Below are 20,050 nucleotides of genomic sequence, written 5' to 3' on the forward strand. Positions count from 1 at the left end.
TCCCACCCACGGAGTTCAGTTATACTAATTCACATCAGTCCAGATTAGTCCAGATGGGTCCAGATCGGTCCAGATCAGTCCAGATTAGTCCAGTTCGGTCCAGATCAGTCCAGATGGGTCCATATTGGTCCAGATTAGTCCAGATTAGTCCAGATCGGGCCAGATCAGTCCAGATTAGTCCAGTTCGGTCCAGATCAGTCCAGATGGGTCCAGATTGGTCCAGATTGGTCCAGATTAGTCCAGATCGGGCCAGATCAGTCCAGATTAGTCCAGATCGGTCCAGATGGGTCCAGATTGGTCCAGATTAGTCACGATCGGTCCAGGTTAGTCCAGATCGGTACCGATTAGTTCAGATTAGTCCAGATTAGTCCAGATGGGTTCAGATTAGTCCAGATTAGTCCAGATTGGTCCAGATCAGTCCAGATCAGTCCAGATTAGTCCAAATTATTCCAGATCAGTCCAGATCGGTCCAGAGCAGTTTAGATCAGCCAATCTCATGTCTGTGTTTTTATGTGTCACATGGAGATGGGGGTGGGGGGATTTGGTGGTGGAATCTATTCTGGGTTTTTATGAAACGTCTTCAGGTGGCCCTACACATACTGGTCAAGTGGGTGGTGCCTTGATTTGGTGGGCGGGGCTTACAACAGGCTAAAGGTCTGATTTTAGTCTCATTTCCGTGGTTATTGATGATTTCCTGCAGAAAAGTGTGAGCCGTGTTGGAGGTCTGGCAGTTTTGTGTTGGCCCATCATCGCTGACCTGCTGCAGCTGCTCTGGTCTAAATATAAACCGGATCAGCAGGACACTTTTAGGTTTTGCTGGAGTCCACAAAGCAGACTGGACCTGGAGCTTCCTTCTGAAGCAGCACCAGGAGAGTTCAGACCAGATTCCTCTGAGGAGGCCGATCCATGAAAACATGTTACTCTGGTTCAAGTCGAGTTTATGTCACATGATCATAAGATGGCTGCCATGAGGAGCCGCCCAGCAGATTATATGAAACATTCATAAAAACCATGAGCACGTCGTCATTACTGGACGTCCTGATGCTGAACTGAGAATTCTGTCTCATTAGACTGAAGTTAGATTATTAATACTAAAACATGTTATTAGTGTAAAAGTTTTCTCGTTTAGACAAGCTGAGCTCCTTAAGATGTTGGTTCTGATAGGAAAAGTCCAGGATGGGACCCGATAACTGGGCTCTGTCCGAGGCGGAGGAGGAACATACCAGGTCACAAAGTCTGAGATGGATGAATCCAGCTGAGTCCAGGTCCAGAACCTGAAAAAAGGTTGTCAGGAACCAGCTGGTCTTAGAGATAAAATCAGAGTTACCAACATGTTTGATCTGAACATGAAGACCGAGGTTAGATCAGAGGTTCCTCCTGACTACCTAACCAGGAAAGAGAGCCTCCATCAGGACCAGAACCAGGAAGAATTCCTCCATCAGAACCAGAACCAGGAAGGAAAACTTCCATCAGGACCAGAAGCAGGAAGGAAAACCTCCATCAGAACCAGAACCAGGAAGGAAAACCTCCATCAGAACCAGGAAGGAATGATGTTCTTGGGTCCCTTCATGGTACTTTTAAACAGTTTGAGGTTAATTTCTGATGATTCCATGAGTCTACAACCATTAATGAAGCTCATGACTCTTCCCGGTACTTCAGTATGTCCGAAGCAGCCACCTCTGCTTGTAAAATGTGAAGCCTATCCGGAAGCGCAAAAAATCTGCAGTTCCCCCCTCGTCCACTAGGGGCTTCAAAGCAGAGCAAATCCCCATAGACTCCCATGTTAAAAAGACCAACTTCACAGCAGAAATAAACATATTTAAAGTCTGGTACAAAAATCCATTTTAGGATTAAAAGGTCAAGTTTACCTTCATGACAACTGTGAGGGGGGTGAATTTCTTTCTAACTCATCCGTTTGGATGTTATTTAATCTTTAAATTCGGCATAATTAAGGGCGTGTCCTTTTGATTGACAGGTCTCCAATATCTGCAGAAAGAAGGGAGAGTGCAGCTCAAACGTGGTTTTTAACCGGCTAACAGCGCCCCTTAGCATTAGCCCACCTACCCCCGTTAGCTGGTTAGCTACTGTTAGCTCTGGGTTAGCTCGGTTAGCTCTTAGTTACAGGCAGCTCGGAGTTTGATGGATGTCAATCATCCACCCCCACCGTCACAGTCCCCTTCTCAGCTCCACCTCTTTGCCCATTTTTGTATTTTCCGGGAATGACGACATGCGTGACGCTCCTGTCAGACTCTACAACAATCTGTAACACCTGAATCAATAAAGTTTAATCTAATCTAATCTAACTACCAAGATGGTGATGTGGGAACACCCAATGAGCTTCATTTCATCTCTTCAGAAACCTATGGTTGATGTCATGGAGGCTCCGCCCATCTTTTAGACACAGTCTATGGTTTGTCCGGATGTTGCGTTCAGGTATCTCCCCCCTGCTGTGACCTTTGTTATTTCCTTCCTCTGACTGGATTTCCACCGGCCTCAGCCCCGGCAGTCCGACCCTCCAGTTTAAATTCGTTCAGACGGAGGACGCTGTCTCGGTGGACGGACGTCTCCTCAGCTGTCCGCAGCTGACAGATCAGACACCCGACACCACAGAACTGCTCTAAAAATAACTGGATCAAAGCTCTGTCTGCATGCAGGCAGATCAACAACAGGCTAACCAGAACCCGGACAGGACCTTTCAGACCAGAACCTATACAGGACGGTTCAGACCAGAAGGATGGTTCTGTCTGGGTTCTGGTCAGGATGGTTCTGACCCAGATGTAACAGCACAGAGGCTCCTAAACATCTGAGTGATGATCAGCTTCACTGATGCTGAAACGTAGGTTGCTGGTTTGATTCCACAGACTGTCCTCTCTACCTGCGCCATCATGGACCGAACAGTCTCACATGTTAAGTTCTGATCTGTGGTCCACTGGGTGAAACTGACTCTGCTGGTTTTGAGTGAATGCATTTTTTATTGATAATGAATGAAGTAATAAAAGAGAAACTATATACAAAAAGAAAATAATAAAAAAGAAATAATAATAATAATAATTGTTGCATCATCAAATCATAATATAAAGGACTGGGAGGTCCCGCCCCTTTCCACTCATTATGGTTTATATATATATCTAATACTACATAATATCCACATACTACATTATATATATATATATATATATATATATATATATATATATATATATAGAGAGAGAGAGAGAGAGAGAGAGATTTATTTCAGTAATTCCATTCAAAAAGTGAAACTTGTATAATGTCGACATTCATTCCTCACAGACTGACATATTTAAATGTTTATTTCTTTTAATATTGATGATTATAACCGACAACTAGTGAAAACTGAAAAATTACTGAAAATAAATCAACTTTTTCATGGTAGCTCATTTTATGACGAGCGTGTGTGTGTGTGTGTGTGTGTGTGTGTATATAGACTACATAAATATCCATGGCCACTTGAAGTATCCCATATCTTTAGCTATTTTTATCTTCCATTTACCTTGTCAGAATGAACTTTTTAAACCCTTTTTAACTTCATTTATGTGTGTTTTGTGTCTTGCTGCAGACTGTTGTTTAGGTGCATCATGGTTGTTGGTTCTTATCATGACATCAGTAATAACCGGTTTGTCTTCTTCTAAACATGACGACAGACTAACAGAGAATACACGTCTTACAAAATAACTGCTAAAATGGGGAGTGTTATCTCGTCCATTTAAAGAAGCTCTTCCTCTTTAATGTTTTTAATTTTGTTGTAATTTTTAATGTTTTTATTTTATGTTTTATATACATTAAACTCTCAGTGAGACACGACATCTAATTTCCAAGAGTGTTTTAAATATACAGAGAAAAGTACCACATGTTAAACAATAACATCGTAATTACATGAAAACTAAAACATACACAAAATAACAAATAAATAAATAAATAAAATAAAAAAAGACAGAAACAATAAAACATGAAGAACAGGAACAGGAACTATTGTCTTTCTTTTAAGGCTTCAGGTCATCTTTTTCCCACCATGAGGAGCTTCGTACTGCGTCCTGTACGTCCTGCAGGAACTTACTCTGTGTAGATGACATGCAGGCCGTTACTTACACAGCTAGTAAGAAAATGAGTGATTTATAAATGAAAATATGCGGTGCACCAGCCTGTGTGTGGACAGTGACAATCTCAGTGATAAACTGGTCCAGCAGTCTGGTCTGACTGGTCCAGGGTTGCCTCCCACCAGCTAACCGCTGGGATGGACTCCAGCTTCCTCACAAGAAAGCAGCATAGAAGATGGATGGATAGATGGAGGTTAAAAATCCATCCATCTTCTATTCTGCTTAGTCCTCCAATTCAGGGTCATGGGGCTGGAGCCTACCCCAGACATTAGCAGGCAAGAGGCAGGTACCCCTGGACCGGTCACCTGTCCATCCCAGGGCCTTGTTTCAAAATAAGATATTTTGCCATATAGATGGTTTTATGTAAACGGTTGTTCTGGTCCTGTAATCTGATTGGTTGTTTTCCCAAGTTTTCCTTTAAATAGCCAACAGTAGGTATCTGAACAGGATGTCTCAGCAGTCTGCGATACAAAGGCCTCAGTAGGAAAAGGTTCTTTAAGTTTTCTCTCTCAGGGACTCATCTTGGTTTCTGCTTCCAGTCTGCTTTTGTCAGACTAAGACCTCCATCATCATCATCAGCTCGTCACTTTGTCTTATTGAGGTTTTCTATTAAATGTTCAACGTTCTCTCCAGACTCCGTGAAATAAATCCGATGAACTTGAGGTATGTTTTAAAGCTGTCAATGAAACTAAGGAGCCTCTTTCTTCTTCTTCGGAGGAGGAGGAGGAGGAGGAGGAGGAGGAACGTTGTCTGGTATTCTCGTTCTGTCAAGAAGAAGATGAACCTCTGGAAGAGCAAAGCTCAGATCTGGACTTCAGGATTTTCTGTCTTTTTTTCTTTCAGCTTCGTGACTCTTTCAGGGACGTGAAGAAACGTTTCAGCAACACCAAGTTTAACTATCTGAAGAGGAACGACAGGACGAGGAACGTGAAGGCCATCAGGAACCAGCTGCAGCAGGTGGAGCTGTACCAGGAGAAGCTGCAGGTACCACGTCCATCACTGCATGGTCTTGGTTTAGTTAACCTATCAGGTCTGGCCTCCCTCAGAGCCGGACTCATGAAGATAATTAGGTGTTGAAATTCCAGGTTAACCTGCTTCGTCTGGTCCTGCAGGCGCTCAGGAAGCGTGTGCACGACGTAACTGCTCGGCTGGGCTCGGAGGTGAAGGACGGGGGCGTGGCCCGGCAGGTGGAGGATGCCACCAATGAGCTGCAGAGACAGATGGGAGAGTTTGAACGAGGCATCTGTGAACACCAGAAGACCCTGGACATGACCTGCAAGCTGCAGCAGGCCATGGAGGAGGTACCACTGCTGTTCTGGTTCTGGTCCTGGTCCCTGCTGGACCCTTGCACCTATCTGACCAGTTTACTCTGCTCTGCAGTACCAGTTCTGGTGTGAGGAGGCCAGTGCTACCATCACCCGTGTCAGGAAGTTTTCCATCAAGTGTCGCAGCACAGAAGCCGTCAACGTCCTCTACCGGCAGTTTGAGAAGTTCGTGTGGCCGACGGTTCCTCAGCAGGAAGAGAGGATCAGTCAGATCTCAGAGCTGGCAGTCCGGCTCCACGGTGGGTGGATTTGGTCCAGAACACCACACACCTGGACCAGAACTCCTCATACCTCATCTAAAACTCCTCACACCTGGTCCAGGTCTCCTCACACCTGATCCAGAACTCCCCATACCTAATCTAGGATTCCTCACATCTCATCCAGAACTCCTCATACCTCATCTAGACCTCCTCACACCTGGTCCAGATCTCCTCATACCTCATCTAGAATTCCTCACACCTGGACTAGAACTCCTCATACCTCATCTAAAACGCCTCACACCTCATCCAGAACTCCTCACACCTGGTCCAGATCTCCTCACATCTCATCCAGAACTCCTCACACCTGGTCCAGGACTCCTCATACCTCATCTAGACCTCCTCACACCTGGTCCAGATCTCCTCATACCTCATCTAGAATTCCTCACACCTGGACTAGAACTCCTCATACCTCATCTAAAACGCCTCACACCTCATCCAGAACTCCTCACACCTGGTCCAGATCTCCTCACACCTCATCCAGAACTCCTCACACCTGGTCCAGGACTCCTCATACCTCATCTAGAACTCCTCATACCTCATCTAGAACTCCTCACACCTGGTCCAGATCTCCTCACACCTCATCCAGAACTCCTCACACCTGGTCCAGGACTCCTCATACCTCATCTAGAACTCCTCATACCTCATCTAGAACTCCTCACACCTGGTCCAGATCTCCTCACACCTCATCCAGAAATCCTCACACCTGGACTAGAACTCCTCATACCTCATCTAGAACTCCTCATACCTGGTCCAGAACTCCTCATACCTCATCTAGAACTCCTCACACCTGGTCCAGAACTCCTCACACCTGGTCCAGGACTCCTCATACCTCATCTAGAACTCCTCACACCTGGTCCAGATCTCCTCACACCTCATCCAGAACTCCTCACACCTGGTCCAGAACTCCTCATACCTCATCTAGAACTCCTCATACCTGGTCCAGAACTCCTCATACCTCATCTAGAACTCCTCACACCTGGTCCAGAACTCCTCATACCTCATCCAGAACTCCTCATACCTGGTCCAAAACTCCTCATACCTCATCTGAAACTCCTCACACCTCATCCAGAACTCCTCACACCTGGTCCAGATCTCCTCACACCTCATTCAGAACTCCTCACACCTGGTCCAGGACTCCTCATACCTCATCTAGAACTCCTCATACCTGGTCCAGAACTCCTCACACCTCATCCAGAACTTCTCACACCTCATCCAGAACTCTTCACACGTGGTCCAGACCTCTTCACACCTGGTTCCAGTGTGTTTCCTTTTCTGAGTTCTATCAGTTGTTCAGCACATTTACTCAGAGGTGAGGTTCCAATGCTACGTCTACATTTCTGTGTGTTTAGTAATCCTGACCACCTGAACTTTCTCACCTTATCAGACAAACTTTAGTCACATCGATGAAAGATAGAAAACATGGGACAAGTTCTCCTCCTGCCTTTGAAATGTTTTACATTTAAACAGAAAACATCAAACCTCACCTGGACACATCAGAGATCAGAGTTACTTTTATTATAGTTTTACAGTTTAAACGGCAGGATAGCTTAGTGGGCATGTGGGGGACCCGAGTTCGAATCCTGCATGGAACATATTACAGCGAGGCGAATATTAACACACCAGTTGGGTCCTAGGGCCAGACCCTTCATGCTTTGGAGAACAGCGTCTGCTAAATGACTGTAATGTAAAATCTTCTGTTATTTTCATATTTACCACATTCATCCTGCCGCCGAGACTGGACCCTCTGGTGCGCCGGTTTTGGCCCCTGGGGCGTATGTTTGGCATCCCTGGTCTAAATGAAATGAACTGTGTTTCAGGGGTGGAGGAGGGGCGGCACTACACTGAGAAGACAGTCAATAAACACTCAGAGATGGTGGCATCCATCAGAGAGCTGAGTGATGGACTGATTGAACTGGAGGCCAAACTGAAGGTCAGATCTGATCATGTGGATCAATAATCTGTCCAGATAACAGACGTTTTATTCATCATTTCATTTATTTGTATCAACGGGTGGTTTTGTTCTTTAACACTGTGTTTTCAGTTGGAGAGTTTGAAACGGCAGAATGACGAAGAAGAAAAACAGAGAGAGCAGAGGAGAGAGAAAGAGATGGAAGAGAAAGAGAACAAGATGAAGGAAAAGAAGAAAGAGAAAGACGAGTGCAGTACAGGGGAAGCAGCTGACATGGTAAAAATAAAAATATCCTCCAATATGAGACCACCTTCAGAAGAAGAAATGTAGTTGTTCATTTGGTCTGATTTTATTTTGTTGCCAGTATGAGCTGAAAGAGACAGGCCACACCCCCGAGCTGACCGCCGAGCATCATGGGAAGGAGGCTCCGGTGAGGAGGTCAGGATGGGAAGGCCTCGCAGAGATCAGGTTGGTACCAGACTCTGATCATGTGACATCTCCTCTGACTTTTTCTGCCTTCCTGTTTTTCATTTTCACATACAAACCTGAGCGAAAACCAGAAATTCACAAGATGAATCAGTAAATAATGATGACATCACTGTGGCATCATCATTCCTGGAGTAACCAGCCAATCACAATTTTCACCAGCCACCAACCATTTGTATTTCAGGGGAAATTAGAAGAAGAAGAAATACTTTATTAATCCCTTTGGAAAGGGAAAGGATCCAGATTATCAGTGAAACTGAATGTATTTAATCAGACATATTTGAATTGTTTAATGACATTTTGTCAGGAAAATGCTAAATAACAGCATTCTCTCAACGTTCTCTTTCCCAGTAATGAACAAAGTTACAACCAGTTACTAACCAGTTACCAACCAGTCACTAACCAGTTACTAACCAGTTACCAACCAGTTACTAACCAGTTACCAACCAGTTACCAACCAGTTACTAACCAGTTACTAACCAGTTACCAACCAGTTACTAACCAGTTAGTAACCAAAATGCTGCACATAACTCAATATTTAAAACTATAAGAAACAGGTGAAAACATCAGACATAAATATATAAACATGACATCAGAACACTAAAATTCAAAATAATAAGAACTATTAAAACAAATAAAATCAAATTAAAAAACTAAGTTCCACTGAGGTTGAAAGCCAAAGAAAAACACTGAATTTTAGGACGAGTTTTAAAAGTGGATAGTGACGGGTCCTCTATAATGTGCTGGTTATTGCACAGCTGGGGAGCAGCAACAGTGAATGCTGTGATAATGCTGTGCTCCTAGTTTACCTGATTTAGATTTTAAGTGTTTGTATGCTACTAATTTTATTCTGTTTTCATAAAAGCCATATTTGTATGTCTTTTTCTTTTGTTATCAACATTTTAATCAAAACTTTAAAAGAACTGGACACAGAAGCACAACAAATAAATCACATCAATAAAGGCCAAATCACATGATGTGGAGACTGAGCAACAACCTTTCAAGTGTCTGATTGCTGAACAACTGCTGCTCTCATTAGAACCACAACCAAGCATTATTACCTCTCCAGTGTTTTTATATTAAATGGACAATCCCAAAATGTTAGTCTTATAGAAAATCTTTGATTGGTCTAATAGTTGCAGTTGTTGTCCAAGTAGTAGACCAGCCAGGTAAAACCTGAGGAATCACCACCAACATATAGACTGCCAGAAGTTCTCCTGGTCAACCATTAAAAAGTCATAAGATCTAAGGTGAATATTAACATCAGTTAGTTAGCAAACTAATGATGGTTCACATGATCATTTCTTCTTCATCCTCAGACAGTCAAACAGTAAGAGGTTCACATCCTCCTACAGTGCCTCCTTCAGCATCTCCTCCTCCCCCATGGAGGCCAACCGACAGGTGAACATTATTCACAGCCATTCACAGCCTGTCGTAACCAAGTCTCAGGCCAAATACCCTCCTCTCATTGGTCCATCATTTTCTGACATACAAGAGGAGTTTCAGAAGAAGGAGATCCAAGAAACTCTGCAAGAGATGGTGTCAACTTGCTGTGGATTAACCACGGCACTATCACAGGTAGGAACATTTTAATCTTTTCTTTCCAACCCACATGTTGCTTCTAGACCACATCTTCCAAAAGCACACCATCCATCTTCAACTCTATGCTGATGATACTTCACTATCTAATAAGATCCTCAGCTACATGTCAGAGATTACGTAAAGCATTTTCATTCAGACCGTAGATCAGATCTTTAGAGCTGATTCCCTCAATGATCAGATTTGACATCAGTGAAAAATCACATTTCAAACCACCTCCAAATGTGGTTTGGACCAAACAAATAATAAATACAAGCAGTAGGAATTCACCAGGTCATTTTTACCCAGGATGCATCAGCAGCGGCAGAGATACAACAGGAAGTGATGATGGAGGATTCTCTGTCCAATGATGAATACGACTGTGTATCACCTGATGATATTTCCCTGCCACCACTGGCAGAGACACCTGAGTCCAACATGTTCCAGTCAGATGTGGAAGAGAGCTTCTGTTTTAGTTCCCATAGTATCCACATCAGCCAGTACTGCCACCAGTGCCTCACTCAGTCAGAACAGGCTGGAACTGGTGCTGTCCCACAGCTGGTAGAGCCTAGCCAGAGAGACGGTTGTCCAACGTCTTCCATCAGTCTTCACAGCAGCTCAAGGTCTGTATGAGTACAGGCAACTTTGGTACTGATTCCTTGGTTTAAGGAGAATTTCATTAATCACCTTCCAAATGTAAGATTTTGCTTCTGTTATATTACACAGGTTCAGAACAGAGTCCACTTCCCTTGTCCAGAGCCCACTGACAGTTCCCGCTCCAAGACTCTTCACCAGCACCTTGTGCACCATCCTGAAGAACAGGAAGACCATCACAGATAATTACCAACAGAGTGCTGACCTCTCCCTTCCTCCAGAGAGCAGAAGCATGGATGGGTTTTTCAAAGATGACTATGTCCCTAAGAAGAGGAGCTCTTCACCTATCACCCAAGTGATAAGTGATAATGTCCCTACTCCCCAGGCTTCAGATCTGAGTCAGTCCTGCTGTCCTGAGCCTGCAAGAGGTACTGTGCTGCACAAATGTAGTCCTCATGACCATCATTGTCAAACTGTCATTTGGGACACCAGTTTAACAGAATCTCTACATGACTCAGAGAGTCGGCTCCACCAGGATATGAATCCAATCCAAAGATCAAGACAAACTACACCTCAAACAGAAGATCTGTCCAGGACCAGCACCAGTTCAGTGACCCAGCAGAACATTTACTTCCAGTCCTTTTCTGAAAGTCATTGTGCTGTATCACAACACAGCAACATTTCAGCTGAAGAAAAACCCTCATCCCTGATAAGAACCCAGCTTCAGGTTGAACCAGTCCTTAAGACCAAATGGTTTGCTGCAAGATCCAACCTCCCTGATCCTGTTTTGCATAAATACATTACCCATCCATTGGAAACTGACCAACTCCAGCTTTTTACTACCCCCCAAACCAATACAAAACCCCCTGACGAACTCAAGATTTCACAGTCTATCACAGGTTTGATAAGTGCCCTAAATCAAGATGTACCTTCCTCTGTAAGCAGGAAGGAAGCAGCCTTGGCAGCCACATCCAGAGGCAATAGCCTAACAGGAACCACTCCTTCCACCCAGCAGACTGCCTACTGCAGCTCTCAGCCAGAAAAGTCCTTCAACCAGGGTACCGTTGATCCACCTGATGGGCGCACCCATGGTCCTCTACAGATAAACACCATCAACAACATCCAATTCAGCAACAAGCAGAGTCTCCAGACAGTCCGCTCCCTCCATGAGTCTCAGACCTCCACCCATGTCCAACAGTGTGTGCATGGCACAGGCATGAGTCCCAGCATCCTCACCCAGCCTCAGACTGAGGCTCAGACCCAAGCTTTGTCTCAGCAGGCTAACCTGCATGTCACACCCCCTTCTTCTCCACCTCATCTACTAACTCCACATCAAGACCCTGACATTTGTCTGCCCATGGCCATCCGCGAGGAGATCAGGCTTACGCCTCAGATCCAGGGGCCTCCCCTTCTTCCTCCTCACCTGACCCAGACAGAGTCTCTTCCCCAGGGAAAAGCCTCTAGACCTGGCCCTCCCTACTTCACCAGGCCCCTGTCTCAAGCCACCGTCATGGAGGGCTCTCCAGTGACCCTCGAGGTGGAGGTGATGGGACACCCAGAGCCAATGCTCACGTGGTGGGTAGCATACAACCATCTCCACAGTAACACACAAACATCATGAGTTTATTAACCACACAACACAACACATCTTTTACACTTGCATTAAGATCATATTCACACTGCCATCAAGACCACTGACTTGTTCCTCTCCCTTATCTTCATGTCATGCACACGACTGTGTGTAACAAAAGATGGCAAACCACATTAACTTGACTTAACACTTAACCCTGCTGGTTAACAGTTCAAATTAACCTGACAACTAACACTGAGTTCAGAGTAATCACCTGATCGCTCAGGAAGCAGGACATATAAAGTTCCCCGGCCTTTACTTTCACCATGTTGTTTTATTTCTGGACTCCCATAACGTAACGCTGTAGAACAGGGCTATTCAGCTCAGTCCCACAAGGGCTGCAGTCCTGCCAGTTTTTAATGTTTTTCTGCTCCAACACACCTGACTTAATTAATGAGTCATTGTGCAGAACTTCATAGTTCCTGTTGGATCCATTTTATTTGGGTCAGGTGTGTTTTAGCAGGGAAATTTAAAACTTGCAGAACTGCAGCCCTTGTTAGAATGAGGTGCATAGCCCTGCTGTGAAGGTTTGTCAGGAAGCTCTCCAACAAAAGGTTATAGGTTCTTCAGCATCTAAGACAGCATCCAGCTCATCTGCTAGTAATGAAATGAATAACCAGTTTTTGGATTTTGGAATGAACTGACTTCTACCAAGGGGTCTGGCTCAGAATGGGATGGTTTGGTTCAGTAAACCCTGGTCTCTGTTACATTTCAACAGTAATTGTACCCTTAAGCTTGTTATATACTTTGTTCTTGTTCTCAAGGCCACAAGAAGAAGAAAAAAGTTTGTATTAGTCCGGTCAATTCATGCTCCACGAGACGTTTCGTCGCAATGGGGCAGGGATTACTGCGGGGATGTCTATGTTTTAATGTGACCCAGTGATCTCATACTTGGTTGAGCATGCAGCGGTGTCCTTGTCTTTATTCATCTTCACTTTTGTACTTTCTCACCACCTCGACCAGCTGTTTATTAAAGCTGTCAGTTAAACCTCGCATCAGCAGAAATGCGGAAGTTTTACCACAACTTTCTACTTCACACTTTTCCATGTTAACCACGCCCACCTCAAATGTCCGACCAATCACACAATGCTTCTCAGAGCCCCAAGAGAAGAGCATTTTAAATTAAGTTTTTTCAAATGATGCCATTTTGTTCTCGGGGCCTTGAGCTCTCACTTCTCGTGGAGTATTTGACCGGTTTTACCTGGTAGGCGGGGAATCAGCCAGATAATGATAGATAATGATAGACAGCTGTGTAATAGCATGACATCGTAGCGACATGATGCCTTCTTTGAATTATAATGAAGAACGGGACCCAGAACCAAAGGAGGGGGATGGTGGACATCCAGCAGGTTGTCTTCTTTCTTCTTGACATGTGGCTTTAAACAACAATAAATCCAGCGTATATTTAGACATGGAGTTGTTCCTGCTTTGATCTTATTGCTGAGTCACACAGGAAGTGATAATTCTTTCCACCAATCAGAGGATTGGGCTAGCTGCATTTACATGGAGCACTTTTGATCCAATCGAATATCTAATCGGAATAAAAATGCATCATATAAACTGATGTGATTGGCCTCAATCAGAATGAATTTTCTAACCTATCAGGAGGCGGGAGGCTTCAACATTTTCACAATCAGATAAACAGGATAAAATAACCTTGACGACACTTTTTCTGATGCTTTCTGTGGTGGATGTTGTTTCTGCTCATGTTTGAGTCAGACGGGGGTTAGGTGACATGATGAATTTTAGGAAGACCTGAAAAATAGGACCAGGACAGAACGTGTTTGTGGAGGATACATTTTCTTTGGAAAAAAGTTCAGGATTATTGAGTGTCGATGGTCAAAAGGCTCGAAACAACAGTTCATGCAGACATTTGATCATGTCTTCCTCTGCGTTAGTCCACATTGCACATCAAAGTTGTTTTGATGGTATTAAATCTTTCCATCACGTAAACACACAACTAACTGATCACTTTGTGTATTGTCCATGTAAACATGTCAGCTGGAATCTCTGATCAGATTGTTCATGTAAGCATTGCTACTGTGTCAAGTTTGGATAAGTTAGATTGGGACTCCAGACTTAGTTTTTGCCTGTGGAAATGCGTACCGACCATCCCGAGCTGGACCCCATAGTGGAAACGAAGCCTTAGTGGCCCAATACATTTTTCCTGGTCCGGACCAAACTAAACCAGCTTGTGTACCTCATATCAGATTATTACTACCTGCTGCAACACCGACTGTAGAGAAAATGAGATTTCATCTTGTGTAAGGAAGGCTTTACCATTAATAATGATTTCAGCCCCGTTGGGTTGAGCCAGAAAAGAAAAATGAATATAGAAAACCAGAAGTAACAGAATCACATCCCTGAATATACAATCTGATAATCAGTGAGTCAGTATCGAGCCACAATTTGTTGCTTCACGTGTTTGCTGGCATATTCAGATGAAGTCTCCTTGTTTTGCACAAAACTCCAAAATGTCAGCAACATACAGTCAGACAGGCTGATTGGTTGATGGTTGGAGAAGCTTTGATTAATCCTGACGGCCTAATCCGTGAAGGACACGCCCACAAACACATTTAAAAACGTCTCACATGGGAAGTTTAACGTCACAGTTTTTTATAGTTTTAGAACTTCAGAAATTAGATGGTGACGGGTTTGTTTGTGTGACTGTAAGATTATAATCTGTGAATTTAATTCCTCATCTTCATGAGACATCTGGTCATGTGATCAGGAGCTCAGACTGAGGCTGTGTGCTGTCTGATCTGCTCTCATCATCATCATCCAGGTGGAAAGATGGAGAGGTGTCAGCCAGTGATCCTGGCCAGGCGCTGCCCTGCGAATAGGGGAAGCACTTCCTGTTCCTCCCGGAGGGGGCGAAGTCAGACGGGGGTCTGAACGAGGCCCGAGCCACCGGCGGTCAGGACTTGGAGCAGGCAGCAGGTACCAGCAGCTGCGATGAAAAGTGGCTGGTGGCTGAAGTGTTGGACATCATCATTGTGGACTGGTACACCTGGTTCGGGACTCTGTGTGTCCTGCTGTGGCTGATCTACCTGATCATACTCTGAGAACCAACACGTTCTTCATGTTCTCCACCATCTCTGCTTCTAAGATTAATTTATTGTCATGATATCTACTGATGTATACTGTAGCTTGATTTTAATGTTTGTGTTGCTCAAACTGTAACCCAGTAAAGTCTGACCTGGCTTAATTTAGTAGAACATCTTTGCTGAATAAAATCATATTTGATGTCCTGAATCATTTAAATCACCCAACAGGACATTTTAGTCCAGCTGAAACTGAAACAGGGCCATAAAGGTCTGCAGGATTAAACCAGTTTTAATGGTAATTTTTTTCTAAATTTCAAGTTAAACAGCTTCAGATTCAGAGTCGGTCCAGTTCTAAGGACCTTAATGGAAAAGTTTTTATCATTCATCCCAGTCTGAACCCTGTTAGAGAAGCTTTCTATCATTCCTTTCAGTCGTCTTCAAGAACAGTTCTCCAGGATCCTTGAAGGACTTTCTTAAACTCGTGTTTGGATGTTTCTGCCTTTTATTTTGTCCACTGACCAGATGATTTCACACTGCTTCAGTAATGTAGAGGTCTGGGTTCTGGGCAGAATCCATCCCTCCATCAGACCTGCTGAGCTCTGGGATCTGAGGAACTCAGCCTTTTCTCCCTGTTTGTGGCTTTATTACACTCATTTCAGGTAAATTATGTGAGTCCACGAAGGCAGGAATCAATCCAGCGTTTTTCATAAACCCCTTCATTTATTTTATATGGATCCTCTAAATGAGTGGGTTTATGAAAAAAGCTGGATTGATTGTATATATATATATATATATATTAGCAGCTGGGTAGGTCAGTGGCTTACGTAAGAGACCCGGGTTCACATCCCGGCCGGGGCAATTACCAACGTGCTACTGCTGATTCAGACGTCGCCCGGTCAAAAAGAACTGCATCAGGTGCTGCAACCAGAGCACCCTGGCGAGAAGTGGGCTACAAGAGGCGAGAACAAGGCTCTGTTGGGATGCTCCACCAGAGAATGTGGGAAATATGGAATCTTCGAAACCCACAATCAACACTGACTTCCAAACATCTAGTAGCTCAACGTTCCAACATCCACAGACGGCAGCTGCTATCACAGCTTGAGATTGACGAGGTACAACACAGATGCTACGGCAAGGGGGAGCCAGGACCCCAGGTCAGGGGGAGTTAACAACAACTCCCCATCCAGAGATTGGGTACAAAGCCCCAGTAAGCACAATCACGCTGAGCGAGGCAGCGACTGACCTAAGAGATAAGATCATGGCAAAAATGAACATCAGGCAACTCCATCGCCAATTACAGAGGCTGAGTGGAGCACCATCGGAAAGTCTCCTGGAAGATGTTAATGCAGCCTTGAGAACGATTCCTACAATGACCATCACTGAAACCAATGAGCTGATCTACACCTCAGCAGCAGTGTTTGGCTATCAACCAAAGATAGAGATACATATCCCCCATGGAAGAGGAGGTTCGAGGCTAAAATCCTCTAAACATTGATGAAGAAACTGATAAAACTGATGATCTGGATAAAAACAGCTTTTTCCTTTTATCATTGAAGTGCGAGTGTTGGTGGAGCAGTGATAAAAATCCTCCAGCATCATCACCCAAAATAACACCTGCTGGTAAAATACATAATTGACTGCTTGTTTTACCTGTTTTTCCACTTTTTTTCCTGGGGTAAATATGTGACTGTGTGACGTAAAAAATATCCAAGAGCAGAAGTTGTGAGAACAGAGACTGTTCTCAAAACATAATTTATTTAGCATTTTTTACTCACTAAATTATGGAACCGGTTAACTTTTAGTATTAAATTAAAGAGAATTATCATCTAATATAAAATTGGTCATTGCTTAAATTAATGACTAATAATAATTGATCAAATTGGCAAGCACACGCCATATATATATATATATATATCTATATATATATATATATATAGATATATATATAAAATATTTGATCTTGTTTTATTTAAATTAAAGGTGTAAAAATGTGTAAATGAACATGTGAAAGTTGTTTTTCTTTTCTTTTTCAGGTTGTATTTATCTTTTCTATCATCTTAGCTACGGTTGTTAGCTAGCACCTTTACCGAAGCGGAACGGTTTTATAAACGGGAGGGAAGGTTTCAGAGAACAAACCTTAAAAAACAAACAAACAAAACAGAAAAAACCATTAGTCAGGTGTGGAAGAAGAGCAGCAGTTGGAGTGAAGATGCGGAAGGTAAGAATAGGTACGGATGGATAGGTAAGAAGTATTAACTAGGACGCAGTACAAGCCAAAACAAGCTCGCTGTTAGCCTCTGAACTGCTAACATACATCCGGGACATTGGTCATCCTCTCGCTGCGTTCGCGCCGAAATTAGCTCGCACCTACAATGAGATCAAACTCTTCTTCTCAGTTTCCACCACAGGTGAGTTCAGTTACCGGTCCGGGCTGGTATTAACCAGACCAGTAGCTGATTGGGGGTAGATATGCTACTGTGAGAAGAAGGTAGCTACGCGCGACAGCGCGCCAGTAAATCAAAGAAAGAATTGCTGAGTCATGTTCATGTCAGGCTCTGATCCTCCACGTTGTCAGATATCGAGGCTCTAGCGGAGGTGTAAACGCTTATTTCATTGTTTGGATTTAGTGAAGGTTAAAGAATGAAAGCCTGAATATTACCAGTTTTTTTCCTTTAGAAGAAAACCATGAAGCCATGCTGCTTTCCAGTCTAGTCTTTCATATGGTCACATTATTCAGTATTATTTATTAACCTGTATACAGGTAGGCCATTTGTTTACCTAAGCTAATGCATGTTCATTTTTATTTATTTGACTTTTTTTTTTAGCTTCTGTTACAGATTTCTTTTAGTTAGTTTGCTGTTTGTGATTGGCTGGTATTTAGTTTTGTTAAACCTGGACATCATCTCAGTGAGATAAAAAAACCTCTTCTTTAGTGACTTTATACTCTGTAATAATAATGGATCAGATTTATATAGCTCTTTTCAAGGCACCCGAAGCGCTTTCCTCCCACCTGCTGATGCAGCCACAGCTGATCCGGGGCAGACTGATGGAAACGCGGCAGAGTTGTCGGACAGCCATCTTTACTGGTGTTGGTGACTTTACCCTGACTTGCTGAGTTGGATATCCGACTTCAAGGGGGATTCGCTTTGTATTTCTGACTGGGAACTTAGAAAATCCGACTTCTGAGTACAAATCGAACACACCATTAACCCCAAGTTGTCACTCAAAGGATCTGCAAGCTTTATTGTCCTTCAAGTCATTTAAAAGTTCTTTAAAATAATTTTTTAAGCTCTACCATTCAGCTCATTTTCCATCTGACACCAGACAGACTGAAGCACATCTTCCACAGCAGGAGTGTTTGGGACGATAGATATAAATCCTGGGAACAGACGGTAATAATACGGACTTTGTTAAGAGTCTAGAGCTGAAGGTAAGCTCAAACAGGACGCTTTCGTCTGGACGCTGCAGGAGGACGAGGTGTCGCATTCCCACGCTAGCATGTAGAGATAAACAGCTTTAAAATGGCTGTTACACCTCGAACAGTGTTATGCGTTGTGGATAAAGTCATAATACAGATACACATTACTGGTATTGCAATAACTAATATTTATTTTTAATCAGTAAATATAACCTGTGAATGTATTCAGTGATGTGTTTACAGTCTTGCTCCTCTAGAAAATGTAAAACAGTTTTTTCTCTTCTGCTTCAGTGAAGCGAAGTAATCGATGCACATTAATTGATGTTTTCTGCCAGAACCCGTTGAATCAACTGACGGCGCTGAGAGGGCTTCATGAACCACTCGTGTGTCGGTGAGTTCAGGGACGGTCATAACTCTTATTAAATGGCGCTGGTCTGGACATGTTGCATTCTGGGAAATATGTGCAGGGATCCAGGACTCTGCCATCATCTTGCAAAATAAAGCAGCAAACATAGATATCTATAAAACGGATAATAAACAAAATATACAAATCTGTGTACAACATTTACACATCAAAAGAGCAGGAGAGAATCGGTCAGAAGAATAGAATATGGAAGGATATACGTTTAAATATAGTTTAAACCAACTAGAATGTAAAAAGTAGAATAAAAGTGGTGGATAGAAGCAGCAGGTGGAGCCTGGTGTCTGACTTATTGACCAGTGATGGACAGGGTTCCTGCATCGGAGCGTCTCAGACTGGTAGAGAAGGAGCTCCGCTGGCTGACCAGTGAGGTGGAGAGGAAGGTCGGGTTCTCCGTGATGGAAACCAGGTTGTTCTGAGCCTCCTCTCCACCAGTTCCAGCCTTCTTTCTAAGGTTGTTCAGGCTGCTGGTGCAGCTGCTTCCCAGCACACAGCAGCAAAGAGAAGCTCCCTGGAGACGACAGGCTGGTAAAACATCTCCAACACTGAAGGATCTGAGCCGTCTCAGGAAGCAGAGCCTGCTCAACCCCTTCTGGTACACAGCTTCTGTGCTGGATCTCCAGTCCAGTCTGGGGTCCATGGTCCCTCCCAGGTACTTCTAGGTCTCAGCAACCTCCACCTCCTGCCCCTTGATCTTCAGTGGAGGTAGAGGAGTCCTCTTCCTCCGAATGTCTATGTCCATCTCTCTGGTCTTGGTGACATTCAGATGGAGGTGGTTCCTGCCAGTCCACTCTACAAACCGGTCCACTAGCGCTCCATCCTCCTCCTAGACACCCAACAACAGCTGAGCCATCAGAGACTTTCTGAAGGCGATAGGACTCAGTGTTGGCCTGAGGATCACTGGTGTAGAAGGTGGAGAGGAAAGGAGACAGCACAGTCCCCTGAGAACCACCTCGTCAGACAGGATGCTGCCCAGATGGACCTACTGTGGCCTGACAGGTAGTCAGGAATCCAGGAGACCATGGAGGGGTGGACACCCATCCCCCACAGCCTCTCACCCAGCAGCAGTGGCTGTTGTTGCTCCTGTTCCAACTTTTTAAGAGAAGTTATACATATATGTGTTTGTGTCAGAGTTCCTTGTGATGTTTTCTGTTTCTGACCAACACGGTACATCTCCACCTGTGTCGATGAAGGAAGGAAACCTTCAGATTCTCCTCCTGCGTGAACAAGACTGAAGCTGAAGCAGCCTCTGACTGAACACACTCCT

At 43.9% G+C, this 20,050-nt stretch overlaps 1 protein-coding gene across 4 annotated transcripts in view; it reads left to right on the forward strand.

The window, feature by feature from the left end:
* ccdc141 (coiled-coil domain containing 141) overlaps positions 1-15,130 on the forward strand; it is a 70,811-nt gene extending 55,681 nt beyond the window's left edge. For all 4 annotated transcript variants that reach the window (XM_042002365.1, XM_042002366.1, XM_042002369.1 and 1 more), the window contains 10 exons: positions 4,959-5,099; positions 5,228-5,416; positions 5,496-5,679; positions 7,518-7,630; positions 7,742-7,885; positions 7,974-8,077; positions 9,415-9,673; positions 9,983-10,296; positions 10,400-11,842; positions 14,683-15,130. In XM_042002365.1, coding sequence (XP_041858299.1) covers positions 4,959-5,099; positions 5,228-5,416; positions 5,496-5,679; positions 7,518-7,630; positions 7,742-7,885; positions 7,974-8,077; positions 9,415-9,673; positions 9,983-10,296; positions 10,400-11,842; positions 14,683-14,740 — 2,949 coding nt within the window. In that variant the 3' untranslated portion in view covers positions 14,741-15,130. The remainder of the gene's footprint in view (positions 1-4,958; positions 5,100-5,227; positions 5,417-5,495; positions 5,680-7,517; positions 7,631-7,741; positions 7,886-7,973; positions 8,078-9,414; positions 9,674-9,982; positions 10,297-10,399; positions 11,843-14,682) is intronic.
* Positions 15,131-20,050: the final 4,920 nt, after the last annotated feature.

The sequence above is a fragment of the Melanotaenia boesemani genome, chromosome 12 (assembly GCF_017639745.1).
Source record: "Melanotaenia boesemani isolate fMelBoe1 chromosome 12, fMelBoe1.pri, whole genome shotgun sequence".
NCBI classification, from domain to species: Eukaryota; Metazoa; Chordata; class Actinopteri; order Atheriniformes; family Melanotaeniidae; genus Melanotaenia; species Melanotaenia boesemani.